The 16,739-nt window shown below is 37.2% G+C and overlaps 3 protein-coding genes across 9 annotated transcripts in view; 1 reads left to right on the top strand and 2 right to left on the bottom strand.

Annotated features, from left to right (window-relative positions):
• Positions 1–1,915: 1,915 nt before the first annotated feature.
• LOC143895235 (E3 ubiquitin-protein ligase RNF181-like) lies at positions 1,916–3,266 on the bottom strand. The gene is made up of 2 exons (XM_077402227.1): positions 2,711–3,266; positions 1,916–2,559 (listed from the first exon to the last, which is right to left on the bottom strand). The coding sequence occupies exons 1-2, from the start codon at positions 3,077–3,079 to the stop codon at positions 2,425–2,427; spliced, it is 504 nt and encodes a 167-aa protein (XP_077258353.1). The 5' UTR covers positions 3,080–3,266; the 3' UTR covers positions 1,916–2,424.
• A 112-nt stretch (positions 3,267–3,378) lies between these two features.
• Positions 3,379–7,048, top strand: LOC143895226 (carboxypeptidase Q-like). 3 transcript variants are annotated; one of them, XM_077402205.1, is made up of 8 exons: positions 3,379–3,395; positions 3,845–3,936; positions 4,635–4,995; positions 5,080–5,230; positions 5,325–5,574; positions 5,642–5,882; positions 6,258–6,440; positions 6,655–7,048. In XM_077402205.1, coding segments are annotated over exons 1-8 (1,551 nt in total). In that variant the 5' UTR covers positions 3,379–3,393; the 3' UTR covers positions 6,926–7,048. The 3 variants fall into 3 exon arrangements, with proteins under 3 accessions (XP_077258331.1, XP_077258333.1, XP_077258332.1); XM_077402207.1 differs by lacking the exon at positions 3,845–3,936 and having other exon boundaries at positions 3,379–3,399; positions 4,706–4,995; XM_077402206.1 differs by lacking the exon at positions 3,379–3,395 and having other exon boundaries at positions 3,826–3,974.
• Unc80 (unc80, NALCN channel complex subunit) overlaps positions 6,970–16,739 on the bottom strand; it is a 25,552-nt gene continuing 15,782 nt past the window's right edge. For all 5 annotated transcript variants that reach the window (XM_077402195.1, XM_077402196.1, XM_077402197.1 and 2 more), the window contains 15 exons: positions 16,449–16,722; positions 16,055–16,359; positions 15,512–15,937; positions 15,212–15,430; positions 14,974–15,119; positions 14,565–14,877; positions 14,030–14,350; positions 13,677–13,947; positions 13,401–13,604; positions 12,896–13,246; positions 12,412–12,684; positions 12,117–12,215; positions 10,178–10,297; positions 8,337–8,485; positions 6,970–8,141 (listed from right to left, as the gene is read on the bottom strand). In XM_077402195.1, coding sequence (XP_077258321.1) covers positions 7,545–8,141; positions 8,337–8,485; positions 10,178–10,297; positions 12,117–12,215; positions 12,412–12,684; positions 12,896–13,246; positions 13,401–13,604; positions 13,677–13,947; positions 14,030–14,350; positions 14,565–14,877; positions 14,974–15,119; positions 15,212–15,430; positions 15,512–15,937; positions 16,055–16,359; positions 16,449–16,722 — 4,068 coding nt within the window. In that variant the 3' untranslated portion in view covers positions 6,970–7,544. The remainder of the gene's footprint in view (positions 8,142–8,336; positions 8,486–10,177; positions 10,298–12,116; positions 12,216–12,411; positions 12,685–12,895; positions 13,247–13,400; positions 13,605–13,676; positions 13,948–14,029; positions 14,351–14,564; positions 14,878–14,973; positions 15,120–15,211; positions 15,431–15,511; positions 15,938–16,054; positions 16,360–16,448; positions 16,723–16,739) is intronic.

Raw genomic sequence — 16,739 nt, 5'->3', positions numbered from 1 at the left:
TATATATTGCTGCATGACGATATTGCAGTGTCGGTGGCATCGAATGCCGTGTATGCGGGGATGAAGTTGTAATTTTGTAGCGCGAAGAGCGAAAGGGGAACGCTTGTGTTCGACCGAAATCTCTCCGAAGATTCGCTGACGCTTTCAACGGCAGAATTTCTCGTCAAAACGCACGAGAATCGCAATGTGATGTGTATATTAGTACATTTATGAATCATACGTTAGGAGAGGCGTATACACATATATATTGCAGATTACGACGGATTACTCACCGCGCAGCGAATGTCGAGAAATTCTGCCGAGACGCCTGTTAGAATAAAAAATAGTTATTTATAAAGTCACTCTATCGAGGGCGAGAGGTAAGATACGAGAGAATAAGCGAGGGGCGCGATGCAGGAGTGGGAATAGCGTGCGAACGGAAGATACGCCATTTTGAATTATTATTTTCATAAGGAACGTGTAATATATAAAATATAATATATATAATATATATATATATATAAATATATATATATCGATATGGACGAATTAACAGCATCATCGGGACTTATGATCGCGACGATGATGATGGTTAATATATTATTATTATTGCTATTATTATGGTTATTGATTACGATTATTATGGAATGACGATTATTATTATAACGAGAAAAAGAAGCTAATGCATTATATAAAGAAAATAAAAGTAATTACATTTAACACTTACGTTAGGAAGCTAGATACATACATTTGAGATGCAAGCGAGAAAATGGAGCAACCCACGCGTTCGACGAAAAGTCTGTGTCATAAAAAAAAAAAACTTAACGTCGTACATTTCTATATCATGGTAGAACACGGGGACGTATATAAAGGACTAATATTTTTTAGCGAACGTCGCGGATATCTGCTCTTCGTCAAAAATCATGGGATACGAAGTGGTCAAGTCTATATGCCATGGATAAAAGAAAGAAATCGTTAAATATCATTGATAATCTGTATAAATCCGTCTTTTATATATATTTCTGTTAAGATGACATATATTACGTTAAATCGACCAAAAGTGAATTCTGAGATCGGCGTCGTGTCGAATCAGAGGCCACGTATCGATGGACGGAGGAGAGGGTCTCCCGACGTTTGCATTTACGCGCCACGGACGTGTTCCCGTGTTCAAACGTAACTTTAACAATTTTTTTTCTCGATTCTTGTTTATCTTATGTAAAATGCCGAGCCGAAAGTACTGTACGACGTACCTTATCCCACTTGAAGCTCGCATACAGATTACATAACTAGCTATTACGGACATGGCCATTAGCAGAGAAGTGTATCATTCAAGATAGTTTATCATTAAAGAAACGGTAATCATCATAGATATATTAACGACATTATTTATATTATTACGCATATTATATATAAATAATTGATAACATACTAACCCCCTCTAGGGTGAAGTATTGTGAGGGGGAGAGGGAAATGGGTAAGGGGGAAAAAAACTACGAAAGGGTCGCATCCATGTGGGCGCGACAGCGGCGGTGTGTCGTTTTTTTTTTCGGAGTGTCGTCACCGATACGAGAGTGAAAAAAAAAGATAATGAATAAACCGCCAATTACTTTAACTTCGACATCAGTACTATTATTTATATATGCCGAACGATTATGCCGTTTTCAGCGCAACATATTTTGGCAATTCTCTTTGGTGATATGGTTCATAGCGATCGTGTTTCGGTGAGAAAGAGACTGAGCGAATGCGTGCGAGAAAACGAGAGAATGAGCGAACGAGCGTGTGAATGAGAGAAAGAGGGGGAGAGAGAGAGAAAGAGAGAGAGAGAAAGAGAGAGAAGAAAAGAGGAAGAAAGAGAAAGAATAAATAGAGTGAGAGAAGACGGAGACAGGAGAAAGGGAGAGAAAGAGGAATAGAAGAATAAACCAAACGAACAAAATAAAAATCAGAAGTTTCTATACTTTTTACGGAGATTGTTATAGTCTAAGCGCACACTGATCAAGGCATTCGTCGCTCGGCAAAAAAATATAATACAATTATTAATATAAAATTTATAACAGAAATAAAAATAAATGAAGTTAATAAATATGTACACTGTATAATAAACATTATTTCCTATTAATAATTCATGTCTCTTTATTCAATCGTCTTTCGCACCACAAATCAGAGGTTGTTGAAATCCTCGGCACAATATCGTATTTTAGATGTACAGTATATACAAAATATATATGTTTTACATATTTGTTTTTTATATCTTTTTGATTACAAGACACTTTCTTTAATGAACAAGAAGTATAAATCATTACATTGATTATACAATCGCTGACTATCTTTCCGACTACCAGTAATTCAAGATTCTAACTTACGAATAATGTGAATATTTTTAATTGTAGTGATATCATCCTTAGCTTAAGATATGGAATGAAAGATAACTTTTCAATTAAATATTTACGTAAACATAGAATTATGCAATGATTCCAAGTCCTTCTCTCTTTCTACCGCTCGTTTCTTCTCTTTTCTGTACATTTCGTAGTCTTCATCGTCTGTTGGCAATTCGTATCGACAGAGCGGGCACGAGTTAGTCTGAAAACGCAATTAAAGTTAAATAAAATTGTACAAATAATTATAATTGCTCGCAAGTCCTCGCACATTCCAATTCAAACTATTATTATTATTTTAATAACACCAATGCAGTTTTTATATAATTTTTTTCAATATTATTTTCCTCTAATACCTTCTCTAACCACGGTACGATACATTCTTGATGAAACACATGATGGCAGGGCATCGATTTCGCTTTACTGTCCGCTTCGAATTCCTTCAGGCAAACCGGACACTGCTTCGTCGCACCGGATTCAATCTTAATCTCCGGTAAATTTGCCACCGCCTCCTTCGACGCTGGTGGTGGAAGTTCCGTGTCCTGTCCGACCAAGTCCCACATGCCAAAATCCCGCAGGAACCGTGCCATTTGAATCAGATGGTTCGGCGTCTCTCCGTCACCCAGAGGCGTCCAGCCCATCTCCGCAAAATAATCGGACATGTCGGAATCAAGGTCGGAATTGTTACAAGCGAGCTTGCTTTGCAGATAAAACGGCAAAATCATGCAATGTCCATCTTTATCGTGATGAATGATAACTTCACTTTTATCTTTGATATCGATGATCAGATCGTTCCGTGGACATCAGTGGACATCTCGCAACACGTAGAGTTATCACTGCACAACTGTGCGTAACCAGCGTAACGGTGCGCTATATGTCATTTACGTTTTACGTGTCTGTTAAACCTCGACTCATAACGAAAACGTAAAGTCACAGTCTGCAGCACAGAACAGGAAGACGTTAGAAAGGAGTCACTCAAGTGAACGTCGAAGCGGAGGTTGTCGCAACTAGATTGTACATTTGCTAGCGCAGTATATTAATGTACGTATAAATCAATATTTTGCGTTTTAAATTGATAAATATTAAAGGGTTTTAATGTGTGTGTGTTTAGTTGCAAAGAAAGATTCACTAATTATTAAAAAAAAAAAAAACACTTTTTCCTTTTCATTCCTGAATAGCTTTGTTATAACCGTAGTCTGATAAAGTAACTCTCCGAACGACAATTTTCTTTATACCACGAATCTACCTATATATCATATATACGTATGTATATTGACGTAGACCAGTTGTTTAACACCAATTTTTTTCTTTTGTTAATTTAAAATATTTGCATTTATAAATTTTGTACATAATTGTATTAAAATACGTCACTTTCACATATATTTTGAAAACCGTCCCAGAATAAGTGGACGACTTTACAATCATTAATCATGAAGATAATTCTGAAACCTAATTTATCAACATTTATCATATATTCAACAATTGCTCAGGCAATCGTTAAACCCACCTCGACGTCTGTCAATTAGTACCATTTCAGTACGGGAAGCAAAAACAACCTTCCTCTCGAGGTGTTTCGTTATAAGTACGTATTTAACGTACATATTGTGAAAGACATACCTGGTAAGAATATTTTATTGAAAGTTGTGTAAAAAATAATGGGAAGTAATAAACATTAAAAATATAAATTACAATTATATTAAATTAGCATTTTTTTCTTTCAAAATTTTAATTTAGACTAAAAATAGATGTTTTAAAAATTAAATATTTTTTTTGTTAAATATAAGTTATACGTTGTATTTTTTTGACAGAATAAAAATTTTTATTCTGTCAATACACGTAACGTGTTTGAAAAATTTATGAGTTTTAAATATTTTAATTGTATTTGAAAAGTGTAAAATTTAAGTAATTATATTTAATATTAAATGTCTCTCTATATATACTGCAATGATAGAATATAATAATATAACGTCGCGAACGAAAACACAAGTCATTGCGATTGCGCTAGCTATTACTTATTCAAGTATTGCCAAATCGGCCTGGAATTGATGACTTTCTTCTTGTGTTCTAATATCGATCTGTTGAATCAGTTATATCGTGCAATTATTGATACAAACGTGCTTATCGTCCCACTTTGTGTTTATAATTATCGCAATCAGATATCGTAATTGATGAATTAGTGTTGCAACAGATTTTAATATTTAACATGTTCAACGTTTCCCATAATAATTCTATAATAAATGTAACTTATATATATAATAATACGCAATATTCGTGGTACAGGAAAACCGGGTTTAGTGATAATGTGTAACACACGAAAGAGCATTATCTTTACATGGCTGTTATGTGTCCAGTCGATGATAATGGCACAACACGCCGAGGACAGTTGTTATCTGCCAACCAGCTTAATTGAAGAGATAGACTCTTATGCGCCGACCGTGCAGAGAATAATCGATGAATGTACTCAAGGCTCTTTCAAAGGAGCTACATGGCAAGATTTGGCGACGTTCGTTGACAAATTTGGCCCACGGTTCACCGGTACCCAAGTTCTTGAAGACTCTATTGATTACGTATTGAACAAATCGATCGCTTTAGGTTTAGGTAATGTTCATGGTGAAACGGCCACCGTACCTCGTTGGGTCAGGTACAAATCTTAAAATGCACATTAAAATTAAATAACTTCAAAATAAAAGACAAATGTGATGGTCGCATTAATATGAATATTTAGAGGCTCGGAATCTGCGACTCTTTTGCAACCACGGTTGAAAAATCTGGCGTTATTAGGGCTGGGTTACAGTGTCGGCACTTCGGAAGAAGGCATAACTGCTGACGCTATCGTAGTAAATAGCTTCGCAGAACTTATGAAAAGGGCGGAAGAGGTAAATTTAACGTATAAAAAACCGAGATATATCTTATGCAGCGCACACTTCTGTTCATAATTATATTAAAATAATTTTTAAATAAATTTATTAGGTTCCCGGGAAAATCGTCGTGTACAATCAAAAGTTTGTCTCGTATGGAGAGACCGTAGAATATAGAAGCTCGGGAGCCGTAAGAGCGGCAGAATTGGGAGCTGTGGCTGCTTTGATCAGATCAGTAACCCCATTTTCATTGTACACTCCGCACACCGGTATGATGAGTTACGCAGAGAACGTTACTAAAATCCCAGCTGCTTGTATAACTGTCGAGGACGCGACTCTTCTGGGTAGAATGGCTGACCGAGGTAACGAATATAATAAAGAAATATTTTGTGAGATCTTCTAACTATAACTAATGGCGTTACTTTCTAGGTGAAACGATAGTGATAAACTTGAAAATGGAAGCGAAAACATATCCCGATACACAGTCGCGAAACGTTATAGCGGATATCACCGGCTCTAGCGCGCCCGAAAAGACAGTCGTCGTTTCTGGACACATAGACAGTTGGGATGTTGGAGAAGGCGCGCTGGATGACGGAGGTGGCATTTTCATATCCTGGACCGCATTGAAAGTGCTGAAACATCTCGGCCTCCGGCCGCGAAGAACGATAAGGTAACTTATTAGCTTATTAAAATATAGCTGGTTGAACTTTGGAACGTTCCGCGTATTTTTTGTTTATTTTCAATTGGTTTTTGTTATAATTTTATAGCTTGATATATATAAATCTCTTTTTATAATTCTTTTTAATTAGGGCAAATGTTCAAGGTCCACTTGACGCTACAAATGCTTTGAAGCATTTTTCTTCTCCTTCTTTCTTCATTGAAAGAAAAGAGAAGAGGAATGCTTCGAAGCATTTGTAGCGTCAAGTGGACCGCAGCCTAAAATATCTCGAAGTATAGGTACGATATAATTTAATTGATTATTATTGATATAAAATTATTATTTTTTACAAGCATTTTGTTACATGTCAAATTATTTACATTGCAGAATGATAATGTGGACCGCCGAGGAACTTGGCCTTCTCGGAGCGGAGCAGTACATACGAAATCACACTGCAGAAAATGGAAACATGCAATTCGTGATGGAATCCGATTTCGGCACTTTCGCGCCCATGGGCCTCGAGTTCTCAGGAGACGAGAAGGTCCAGTGTATACTCCAGAGAATAATGCGGTTAGTTCTTTTATCGATTACATCGCTACAATATTTTTACATTTCATTTTCGTCTGATTTATACCCAGGTATTACTACAATACAAAAATTAATTCTTCATTATTGAGTTATATTATGTGTACTTTTGAAAATTTTTCAAATTTAAGAAAAACGTTTGCTATTTTTATACCACATTATTTTACCAAATAAGCTATAGGTTCTTTTATATTTCTAGATTGTTAGCTCCGTTGGGTGACATGAAATTGAAGAGCCCATGCACAGCGCCTGATATATCATTCTGGATTAAAGCTGGCGTACCAGGTGGCGGTCTTTTGAATCGAAATGAAAAATATTTCTATTATCATCATACGAACGCGGACACTATGCTGGCGGAAAATCCGAAAGCTCTGGATATGAATACAGCCTTATTCGCAGCAGTAGCATTCGTTCTAGCAGATATTAGCGTTGATCTACCTCAACGCAATTGCACTGACGTGTCATGTTGAAATCAGTTAATGTATGTAATACGTTGGATATGTAAATCAAATCGTATATTTATAGAGTGTTTTATTTCAAATATGCCTGTATAATACAATCACAGCATATAAACGATTAGGCCTACTACAATACCTATTGCAATACCTCTAAACTCTTTAAAAGCATCGAAATGCATGTGATCAAACGTGCTAGATTTTACGAATCATTTCCGATTTGATCTCTTTGCATGCTTAACGATTTTTATTAAAAGATATTTCAAAGACTATTCAAAATATATACTATATATCGGCTACTTCGCAAAAATTCTATAATTAACAGAACGTATGTGTTCCACGCAACTTAATTATCGGGATATATACGCCTCACGTTAAAGTGTTTGCTATAGAGTAAAATAAATCTGATTAGTATAAAAACATTTTTCGTGTCAAATTACGATGGAACACATACGTCTTATTAGTCACGGAGGATTTAAGAGATAAATAGATTCAGACATCTTATATAATCCTCCACATATTAATCCGGATATTTAAACGTCATTTTGAATTGCCAATTATTTAAAAATTCTTACTTCTCACGTCAATTACATTAAATTATCAGTCTCAATCAAGTGTCAACGGATTTTACGATTTATATTAACGTATCTTCATCTTGATTTGGAAAGACCATCAACAAGGAATGTTGAGAAGTCGTTCCCTGGCTCGAAGTTAACAGAACGGTTTTCTCGCCTCCGCTGCCATTAATCGAACAATCCGGGGAACTGCCGTCGAAGGCTATGTAATTGGTGGTCGTGCTGCTCGTGGATGGCATGTCATTTAAATCCGGCGATGCCAAGGGCGGTGCCTGGCCCGAACGAGCATTGGCACCATCCAGTGACACGATCTGCATACTGTACGACTCACGATATCCGGAAGTACTGGACGTGTCTTCATCCCAGGATACGTCTGACACCTGAGGATGCACATGCTGGTGATGAAAGTAGTGACAATGGTGGTGCTGATGCGCCGCACCATGGAATTGCTGCTGATCCGCAAGCGCGTTGGAGTTTTTGTCTCCGTCCGACTTGCGAATAGACAAACTTCGCCTGGAACGAATAGACGAGGAATTGGATGGGATGTTAGATGACAGCGGATCCACCGTCGATGACACCTGCATCGTCGCTTTCGGTTGACTCGTCGATTGCTCTGCGATTGCCGTATCCAACGGTTCCAACTTCATCTGCGTCGTCTGAAAGATAGTATTCTATGTCTGCAAGTTACATTCAGAGTTTAATACGCTATAAATAATTAGCTAAGTTATAATTAAAAGTAAAGGACGACGACAGTGAGGATTGTCGAGAGAAGCTGTATGCAAAACTGAGAAATTCTGTAACGCAGTAATGATGAAGGAAGCACTGAGAAATATATACGTAAATGTCATCACCTCAATGCGACTCTTTCGACTTTTTCTTAAGCGGAAGGTCTTCTTGCTTTGGCCCATAGAACGTTGTAAGCGAGGCCTGTCGGTACGTAATTCTCCGGAGCTGTCTTCGGTCGGACTGCTTGGACTTAGCTGGCCCGTCATCGTCTCCCCTGGCAGGACAGTCGACGATCACACATGTCGCGTCTACCGTCTTATTCACGAATTCTACTCTACGTTCCATCTACTCATGCTCCTTTTTCGAAGTGTATGATTCAAGTTTTGTTTCTTAAGTGCGCAAGAAATAATATATATTAACACCCGCGTCCCGTGCTTGATGTAACATGGTACTATGTACATCTAGTATAAACGTAAATTCTCTTTCACGATTATAAATATACTCTACTTTGGAATCTTTATACATTTTTTGACTCTCAAGGAATTACATAGAAAAGAAAATTTTAGGGTGCATTCTCTTTTGGAATCGAGTGACATTTAGATCGTTAATTCTGAAACAAAATATTTCGACTTTCATATTTAGTGAATAAGTATATATTCATATTTGAGAGAGATTAAAATGTTTCCATGCTTGTAAAAACACGGATATATAAGTATAAAAAAATGAGACATTAATTTAGAAAATATTATTGTGCAGAGAACGTCTTATAAAAATTGACAGGATGATGGAGAAATTTTACTGTATGTATAGAATGCGATATCGTATGTACGTTGCATATTAAAAATCGGGGCGTATTAATAATTAATATTCTTCTAGAAGATATTATAGTGTCTGTTACGTGCATGCAAGATTGTATTTGCGAACGAAACAAATTGTTTCATATTGCAAGGCGCTAAAAATCAATTTTACAAGATTACATGTGCTTGTGTTACATATCCGCGCACTAGATATCGGAGGAACAAATATTTGTCAGAAGAATTGCATGAAAAACCTCTTGCAAACTGACAGAATTAATTAAATGTAAAATAAAGAGAAATAGAAACGAAGTGCTTGTCATGTTACGTGTCAAACGTAAAGTTTGAATATTTCTACTCTTAAACTATTCCAGAAATATAACTTCTATTTTCTGGAAAAAAAATGTTAACAATGGTAGTTTGTACTGGTTATTTAATAGATGAAACGTAGTGCGATGCAAGTAACTAGCTTTAACTATTTTTTCTTAATAAACTAATTAAGTTGAAACATAACTTATAAAGTTTAATAAAAAAAATAATCAAAAAACATTATAATTTTTACTTCATGCAATAGCTGCCGTAATTAAATTTACGGAATGTCTAAACTACGAATTTATCCATATGCAATTTAATTTCTACATAATTTTACATGATGAAGAATGATTGTTCTATAATGTGCGGATATACAAAATGAATAACAACCAATACAACTAAAGTAAAAAACAAAAGAAATATTTTCTACAATCTTGCATTTTTTTTAAATTTCTGTTCAAAGCTGTCGGTTCGGCAAGAACGCGGTAATGATATTAGTGAAAAGTAGATTATAGTTTGTGCGATATGTCGACATTACTACACAAAAAGCAGATGAATTAAATAAATTTAATAGAAATCCATTCTGTAATTTTTTCTGTAGTTGTAATTTTAAATCATATTTTCAAAGTCAAACTTTTCACCGATTGATTTGATCGCAGCACTTTTATTTCTTGAAAACGAAGACTGAAAAAAGCTCAATCTTCTGGAATAAAAACCTCTGCAAATTTCTTCAATTCATCTATTTTTGCAGTAACATTTAGATACTGTACGATGTTGGAAAAAGGAGAGGGAGTCTTCCAAGGGACATATTAATAAGTATATATATCGTGTATAAGCTAAAGCGGGGACTGGGGATTTACCTGATGAGTTTCTAAACTCTACGGAAGAGACAAAGCGCAGCTTTGGCGCCTTTTGGTGAGGTAAGATAGAATGAAGCTTAACATGGTTACGTTCATCGCTAGTAGATGATTGGAATCTATCTGAAACATGCCACATCGAACGTCTAATATGAGGGAAGGGATAACAATTAAGACAGACCACGATATAGTAATCATCGTCGATACGTTGTTCACGATCCGTACATCGTGTCGATGTTGCACACTTCGAGCCTGAGTCTTGGGAACACATCGATTAAGTGTGATGCGATAAAGTGTAATGCCTTAATGATTTTGTCGGCGGAAATGAAGCTGCTAAATTTATAGTTAAGACTTTATGAGCGATTTATGATATCTTGTACGAAATTTTGTGTGTTTTCTCGATGTATCTTAAAATTATATGTCATATGAGTCCCGAAGTGACATTGTATCCATACACATATATTAATCTTAATCTTCTAATCAATAAAAATGATGGCAAATAGTAACGTGATGAAAATTCCAATGAGACAAAGTATTGCACGATATTAACATATGCACGACATAGATATGTGAATTGCTGTAAACACCTGTACGATGTTGCTTCGATTAGAAAAGATATATTAAATATTGACAGATTATGTTGTAAAAAGATTGTTAGAGCAAGCAATAATAGGACGAAAAATTTCAAAGGTTCTCGTGATATCTGAGTAATTAGTTGAAGTATATCCTCCGGGCTAAGAGAAGATTGCTGAAATCAAGTGTATTGATATGGAATTGTTGACACCGATACACATGTTGTCGTCGTGTTAACTGCGAAAACAATTAATGACAGTTAGTTACGTGCTGTCGAGTAAAGGAAGAAAGCGATAGAACATCGAAGCAACTACGTAGTAGAGAGTGACTACGCAACGATCAGTAAGGGTACCAACTGTTGGACATTACCATTGTCTAAATACTGCTATGTAATAAATTCCTTATGAGTTTGCGTATAAAACGTGATAAAGAAGACGATAATAGATATCAGATCAGTGTTCTAAAAGAAAATACCGCGAAATGAGATTGCGTACTCTACAGTTTTTTTAAGAGCGCTTATTATATTGTTATATGATAATATTTTCATGCAATTTTACAATCTTTTCCTTGATTTTATGCCATCTTTTAATTCCATCACAAATGATGATTAAATCGCTATTTAATCAATGTTTCAACAATCTCGTTTCACGGTGAAAGTGAATTAAGGAGGCAATAAGAAGTAGGCGAAGACCGAGGTAGGCGAGACGCAAGAGACAGGGCGAGCGATCGAGATATGATCAAAATTACAAAAAAGTGATAAGCGTGAGAGGGGCACACACCAGCAGGATATATATCATAGATCGTGTTAGAATTTGATTGATTTGTAGAATCGGTCCGCTTACCTCCGTTCCCTAGCTAGCAATGGAAGCAACGTAATGATCAATGTGTCAATAATACGATCAAAAAGAGAAAGAGAAAGGCACGAACGACTTAATGCCTAAAACGACGCCTTAAATGATTAATGCGATTAATCGAGGGATCTTTTCCCGATGGTGGGACATCGCTATCTCGTCCGAGACGAGAGTATTCTCGCCCCTAAACGAAAGGAGAACGACTAAACTCTTCAAGTTGCAAGCCTCGCTGTAAAGAGGAAAATGAAGTGAAGACAATTGCGTTCGTTGTGCAAGAACCGCGCGAGAAACCTGCACGAACGTAAAGGAAGAAAATCATCGTTGCTAAGAAAAAGAGGAACGACTTGTTGGCAGTGGTCTATAGACAATGGCTCGATCCAACTGTGGTAACGGTCAGCGATTTTTTCGTACTGCGCGTACGACAATAATGAAACATATGCGAGAGGCTTGCAGTCGCATCGACCATAATCGACAGTTCGAGACCTTCTTTGTAGGATTTCTCGAAAATGATGGAATACCTGTCGTCGACGGCGGCTGCTCGGCACCGGTTTCCCCGGCGATTGTCTCGCTCACTTCACGCAGAGTGGCAGATCCAGCGCTGGTGCTCGATAAGGATCCTGCAATTATAAGATGTTACTACAATTGTTAAAAAAAAATACGTGGGAAAAAAGAAGAAAATAGCAATAATACATAATAAATTATACTTGTTAATATATGTGTATACTTTTTGAAATTTAATTGTATATTTTAATTATATGTATATGTATGAAAATCTTTATAATAAAAACAGCAGAGAAATCAATAATGTAGTACCACCAATGCGAGTGCCGTTCGGCGGTGCTGTTACTTGAGTGGGATGCGTTGTCTTAACAGTGCTACTCGTGTTGGATTGAGTTGAATGAGACTGCGATTGAGCTGCTGTGGAATGAGACACTGGTGTCTCAGCGGGCGTACGATTCATGTGAGCTCTCGATCCCAGATCGCCGGTTAGAAGATCCATCAACAGAGACGGCCTCTGAGTACGCGGTTGGCCTTCGGTTATCGGATGCATATCCACGCTTCTCTTAGGTTCCGGTTGCATCTCATCTGTACATTGAAATTACAAAGCATTTGATTGAAAAATTCTTAATCAATTTAACTTTTGAGAGTAAACATTTTAATTAATTAAAATTAAACGCGTTTTCGAGTCTGCCATAAAATAATTGGGATCAGCACGACAAAAATAAACGCGAAATTTTTTTTTACCAAAGCTCGTGAATGTCATTGTTAAGTTTTTCAACATTGCTAACACACTAACCGCATCTTCGATTCTCAATTTCCTGCTTTAGATTCTTTAACTCGTGAATAAGATCCATCAGTAGCGCGCCCCGCGATTTTGGCACGGTTGTACTGCTTCCGTTGATCTTCTCGCGTATGATGGTGTGCATATTTCGTTCGTGCTCGGATATCGGCGCTTGTCCAATTTTATAAACGATGAACGGGAGCATTTGAATGTACAATGCTGTGCGGTGCGTCACAATAAATTCTATGAAATTCCAGAGATACGTGGAAGCTTCGTTGCGCTTGTTCAAAAGACGCATCGCGCGTAGAATTATTCGCCATTCCGTTCTCAGCTCGGTTTCAAAACATATCGTCATTATTTTAAGCGCTGGAATCAAACATTCGGGTATTAAGCATATATATCGCTCACGAGAGCAACAAATACGTATCATTCACATAACAAATAATTTTATAGAAACTATATATATACTAATTTAATTTCTAACTTTTGCAAATATCTGCTTTCTTCACATAAATCTTACCCAGAAATGCGACCTGGTATAATGTTAACGATGTTTTCGTCAAAGCCTTCGGATCTCTCGCGGTGAATGTTATACTACCGGTCCTTGTGTCCGTCGGTGGTCTTTGCATCGTCAATGGTATCGGTTTTGCACCCGGCGGCCAAAGTGCGTTCAATACAGTCGTTAGAGCAAATGAGATGTCCGATTGTTTCAGTTTCGGCACGTCTGAAGATATCAATTTAAGATAACATTCGTTCATAATGTCGTTCTCCCAAACGTTGCAATGCATTGTTTTACCTTTTCTCCCAGTTCCAACGCGCAGAAACAATGGTATCAACAAGTTCAGTAGGGCATTCTCCGTGCGAGTTTGAGTAGCGAACATGTTCTGACCACCGAGAACATTTTCCAATGAATATCCCTCGCCGAAGGATATCACGTGTAGAGCAATCAGACGTAACACCGTCGAGCAAAACTGCGGTGGCGGAAGTGGTACGGGTAGTTTGCTCATTAATGCAGCTGTGGAAGCCGAAGTTAAATCTTCAGATAGATTGTCGCCGACAATTAAAGCCTAAAAAAATTAACGACAATTAAAATTGAAATTCAAGTAAATTAAAGTAGATCTGAATAACAGAAGAAGTGATTCATGATACCTGACAAGTAGACAACAACGTCTTTAAATATTGAAAGTGCGCGATATATGGACTCTTCGACAGAGTTTCGTACACCCCTCTCAAAAGATCACTGGCAGCGACCCAATCGGTATTCCTTCTGATCGATGGTTTCTTGTGTATCTTACTGAAAGTCTTATCCAATCTCCTGAGAATCAGCGTTAGCGCCGGTCTCATTTCGTCGCCCGCCCACTCGGTTGAAGGAAGAATGTCATTCATGTATCGTTTGAGACCACGGCAAGCCATAGTGACCGGGTCGTATGGAGAAATCTTCAGGAGACTATGAGCGATATCAGCCAGGCGCTAAAAAGTAAAAATTATTTTCTAAACCCTTTACATAAATATCTTCTAATAACAAATATAAACATATTAAGAATAAAAATACAAAAAAACATATTAATCAAAAATAGATAAAATGTTGTTAACACTTTATTATTTATTAAATTCATTGTCTGCAAGATAAAGTAAACGCTTGCAAATATACGCTACAAAGATCAATGAAAAATCGTCAACTTACCACATGACATTTTGAATCCAGCAACTCGATAGTTTTTCCATCCTGAGACTTCTTATTGAGCTCTGCCAAACGAGCGGAACAACGAGCTACAAAATCTCCGACCATATTTAATAAGGTGTCGCGGGGTCTTCTAAACTCGTTCTTATGAAAATCCTCGTCTCGATCGTAAAATTGTCGAGCTTTCGAGTGTTCCATGTACTTCGTGTGAGTGTCGTCTTCGAAATCGAAACCCGGTGAATACGGACCTTTACCATAATTCCTTTGACTGGAGCCTTTATGTTCGGGACTTGATTTTTGCGGACCGTTATAATATCTGTGAGAATTAACGAGGTATTGATTTTATTAAGTGGTATTAGAAAAGAAGCGAAAAATTGTAAGAGAAGCAAATTGTGATAAATTTAATTCATACTTTGTCAATGCTTCGGAATTGTTGACTAATGTCCTAACTGCAATCGCTAATTGATTTATTATCTCCTTCTCTGTTTTGCCTTCTTTATTGTACGTGGGTAGTTGGATTTGCTGAACGTAGCACGGCAGTATCGCTTCTAATATTGTCTATAAAAAAAAAGCAGTGTATGTACATCACACACTTGATAAAATAAAAATTAACGGCAACGTAAAATAGCAACATTACGCGGATATCTTACCAGCATTTGTTGGCCTCTGATCGAGTCAGGTGCGTAAGCTATTACCATCACGCAGAGAGATATACAATCGAGTACGTCGACCATTTCGTTTTCATCGTGATAACAAAAGTCTATCGCTTTCAAAGGCTTCTCTTCTTTCACTAATTCTCCTATATTGAGTGGATCCGGCGACGGAGTTTCCAAACTTAATAACAAGTTAAACAGGCACGTAGCTGGAACCTTTAACAAAATCACAATCAATATTATTTTCTAGAAATATTTGAATGTATATTTTTTATTTATCGATAAAAGAAAACAAACCTTATGAGCCTCGCCATGGACGCTTATCATATCCGTATCTAATATAGTAGAGACACTGCCAAACATCTGTAGAATGAAGGGTTTACGGTTCATGAGATAAAATTGCTTGACGGCATATTCAACGGTGGTCGTCACGAGCTTGTTCGTCTGATGCGTTGAGTATAGTTGCAGTAAGGTCGGCATGATCAACAAGTAACCGTTTGTCGAGAAGATATTTTTGAAATTATGCGCTGCGTTTATGTAGGTCGCAATGACATAGCGTAGAATGCAGGAATCTTCGCTGTGAATGATCACGGCGCCATTCAAGACGTTCAAAAAAAGATGTATATCACCGGAATACGCGAAATTGCCGGCCATGGCCTCGAACATGCGCGCAATCAGCCTCACCCACATAAATTTATGCATCACATCCAGCCCAAGAAGCTCCTAAAGAAGAAAATTTCAAATTTATTTATAAGATATAACGTATATATATTATTTCGAACAATCTAATATATAAATTTTTAAATCGACAAGGCGTAAATAAAAAGCTTAGATACATACTCTTCCAATTTCGCCACCTTTGTAGAGATCCAAGTCTGCTTCCAGCGCTTTTCGCGGGAACGACGGTAGCTTCATGAGCTCTTCGTGAAGAAACACAACTCTTTGCACTACCATATCAACATTCTTCAGGATCGCCCAGGTCAATAGCACCTTTCCTATTTCTACAAATTTATGCACCAATTCCTGGCGTTGCAACGCATTGAACGCATCCTCCGGTTTCATGTGAACGAGTTCGATTTGTGGGAATTGAGATCTCTTAAAGAAATAATAGTCTCTAACATACGATGATGGATTGTGTATTTGATCTGCAAGTTGATGAAAAATTTTAGCTACATCAGCAGAATGAATTATTATTGCACAGTAAATATTGTTAAATATAAAATAAGGAACTCACGCGTCTTGTAATCCACGAGGAAATACTCGTGATGCTTTGTTTCTTCGACACCGAAAAAGTCCAAGGACTCTCGAAGTATCTGACAAAATTGCGTGTCCTCCGCAACCGGAAACTGCGAGGGTATTTCTCCGGCGTCAGGATCCTGTGGGCCGTGAACGATGATCTTTTTCGCTGACGGAACATTCGCCGTAAGTAGGATCGACGCATCGCACTGTTCCTTCCGCAGGATTTGCTTTAGATCTTTAAACATAATGCCGTGTACACTGTGCACCACCTAACATCAGAAAATCA

The sequence above is a fragment of the Temnothorax americanus genome, unplaced genomic scaffold (genome assembly GCF_048541705.1).
Source record: "Temnothorax americanus isolate GAGA-0224 unplaced genomic scaffold, ASM4854170v1 Scaffold15, whole genome shotgun sequence".
Classification (NCBI taxonomy): domain Eukaryota; kingdom Metazoa; phylum Arthropoda; class Insecta; order Hymenoptera; family Formicidae; genus Temnothorax; species Temnothorax americanus.
The sequence above is the reverse complement of the archived record's forward strand: the minus strand, read 5'-3'. Positions and strand labels throughout refer to the sequence as shown.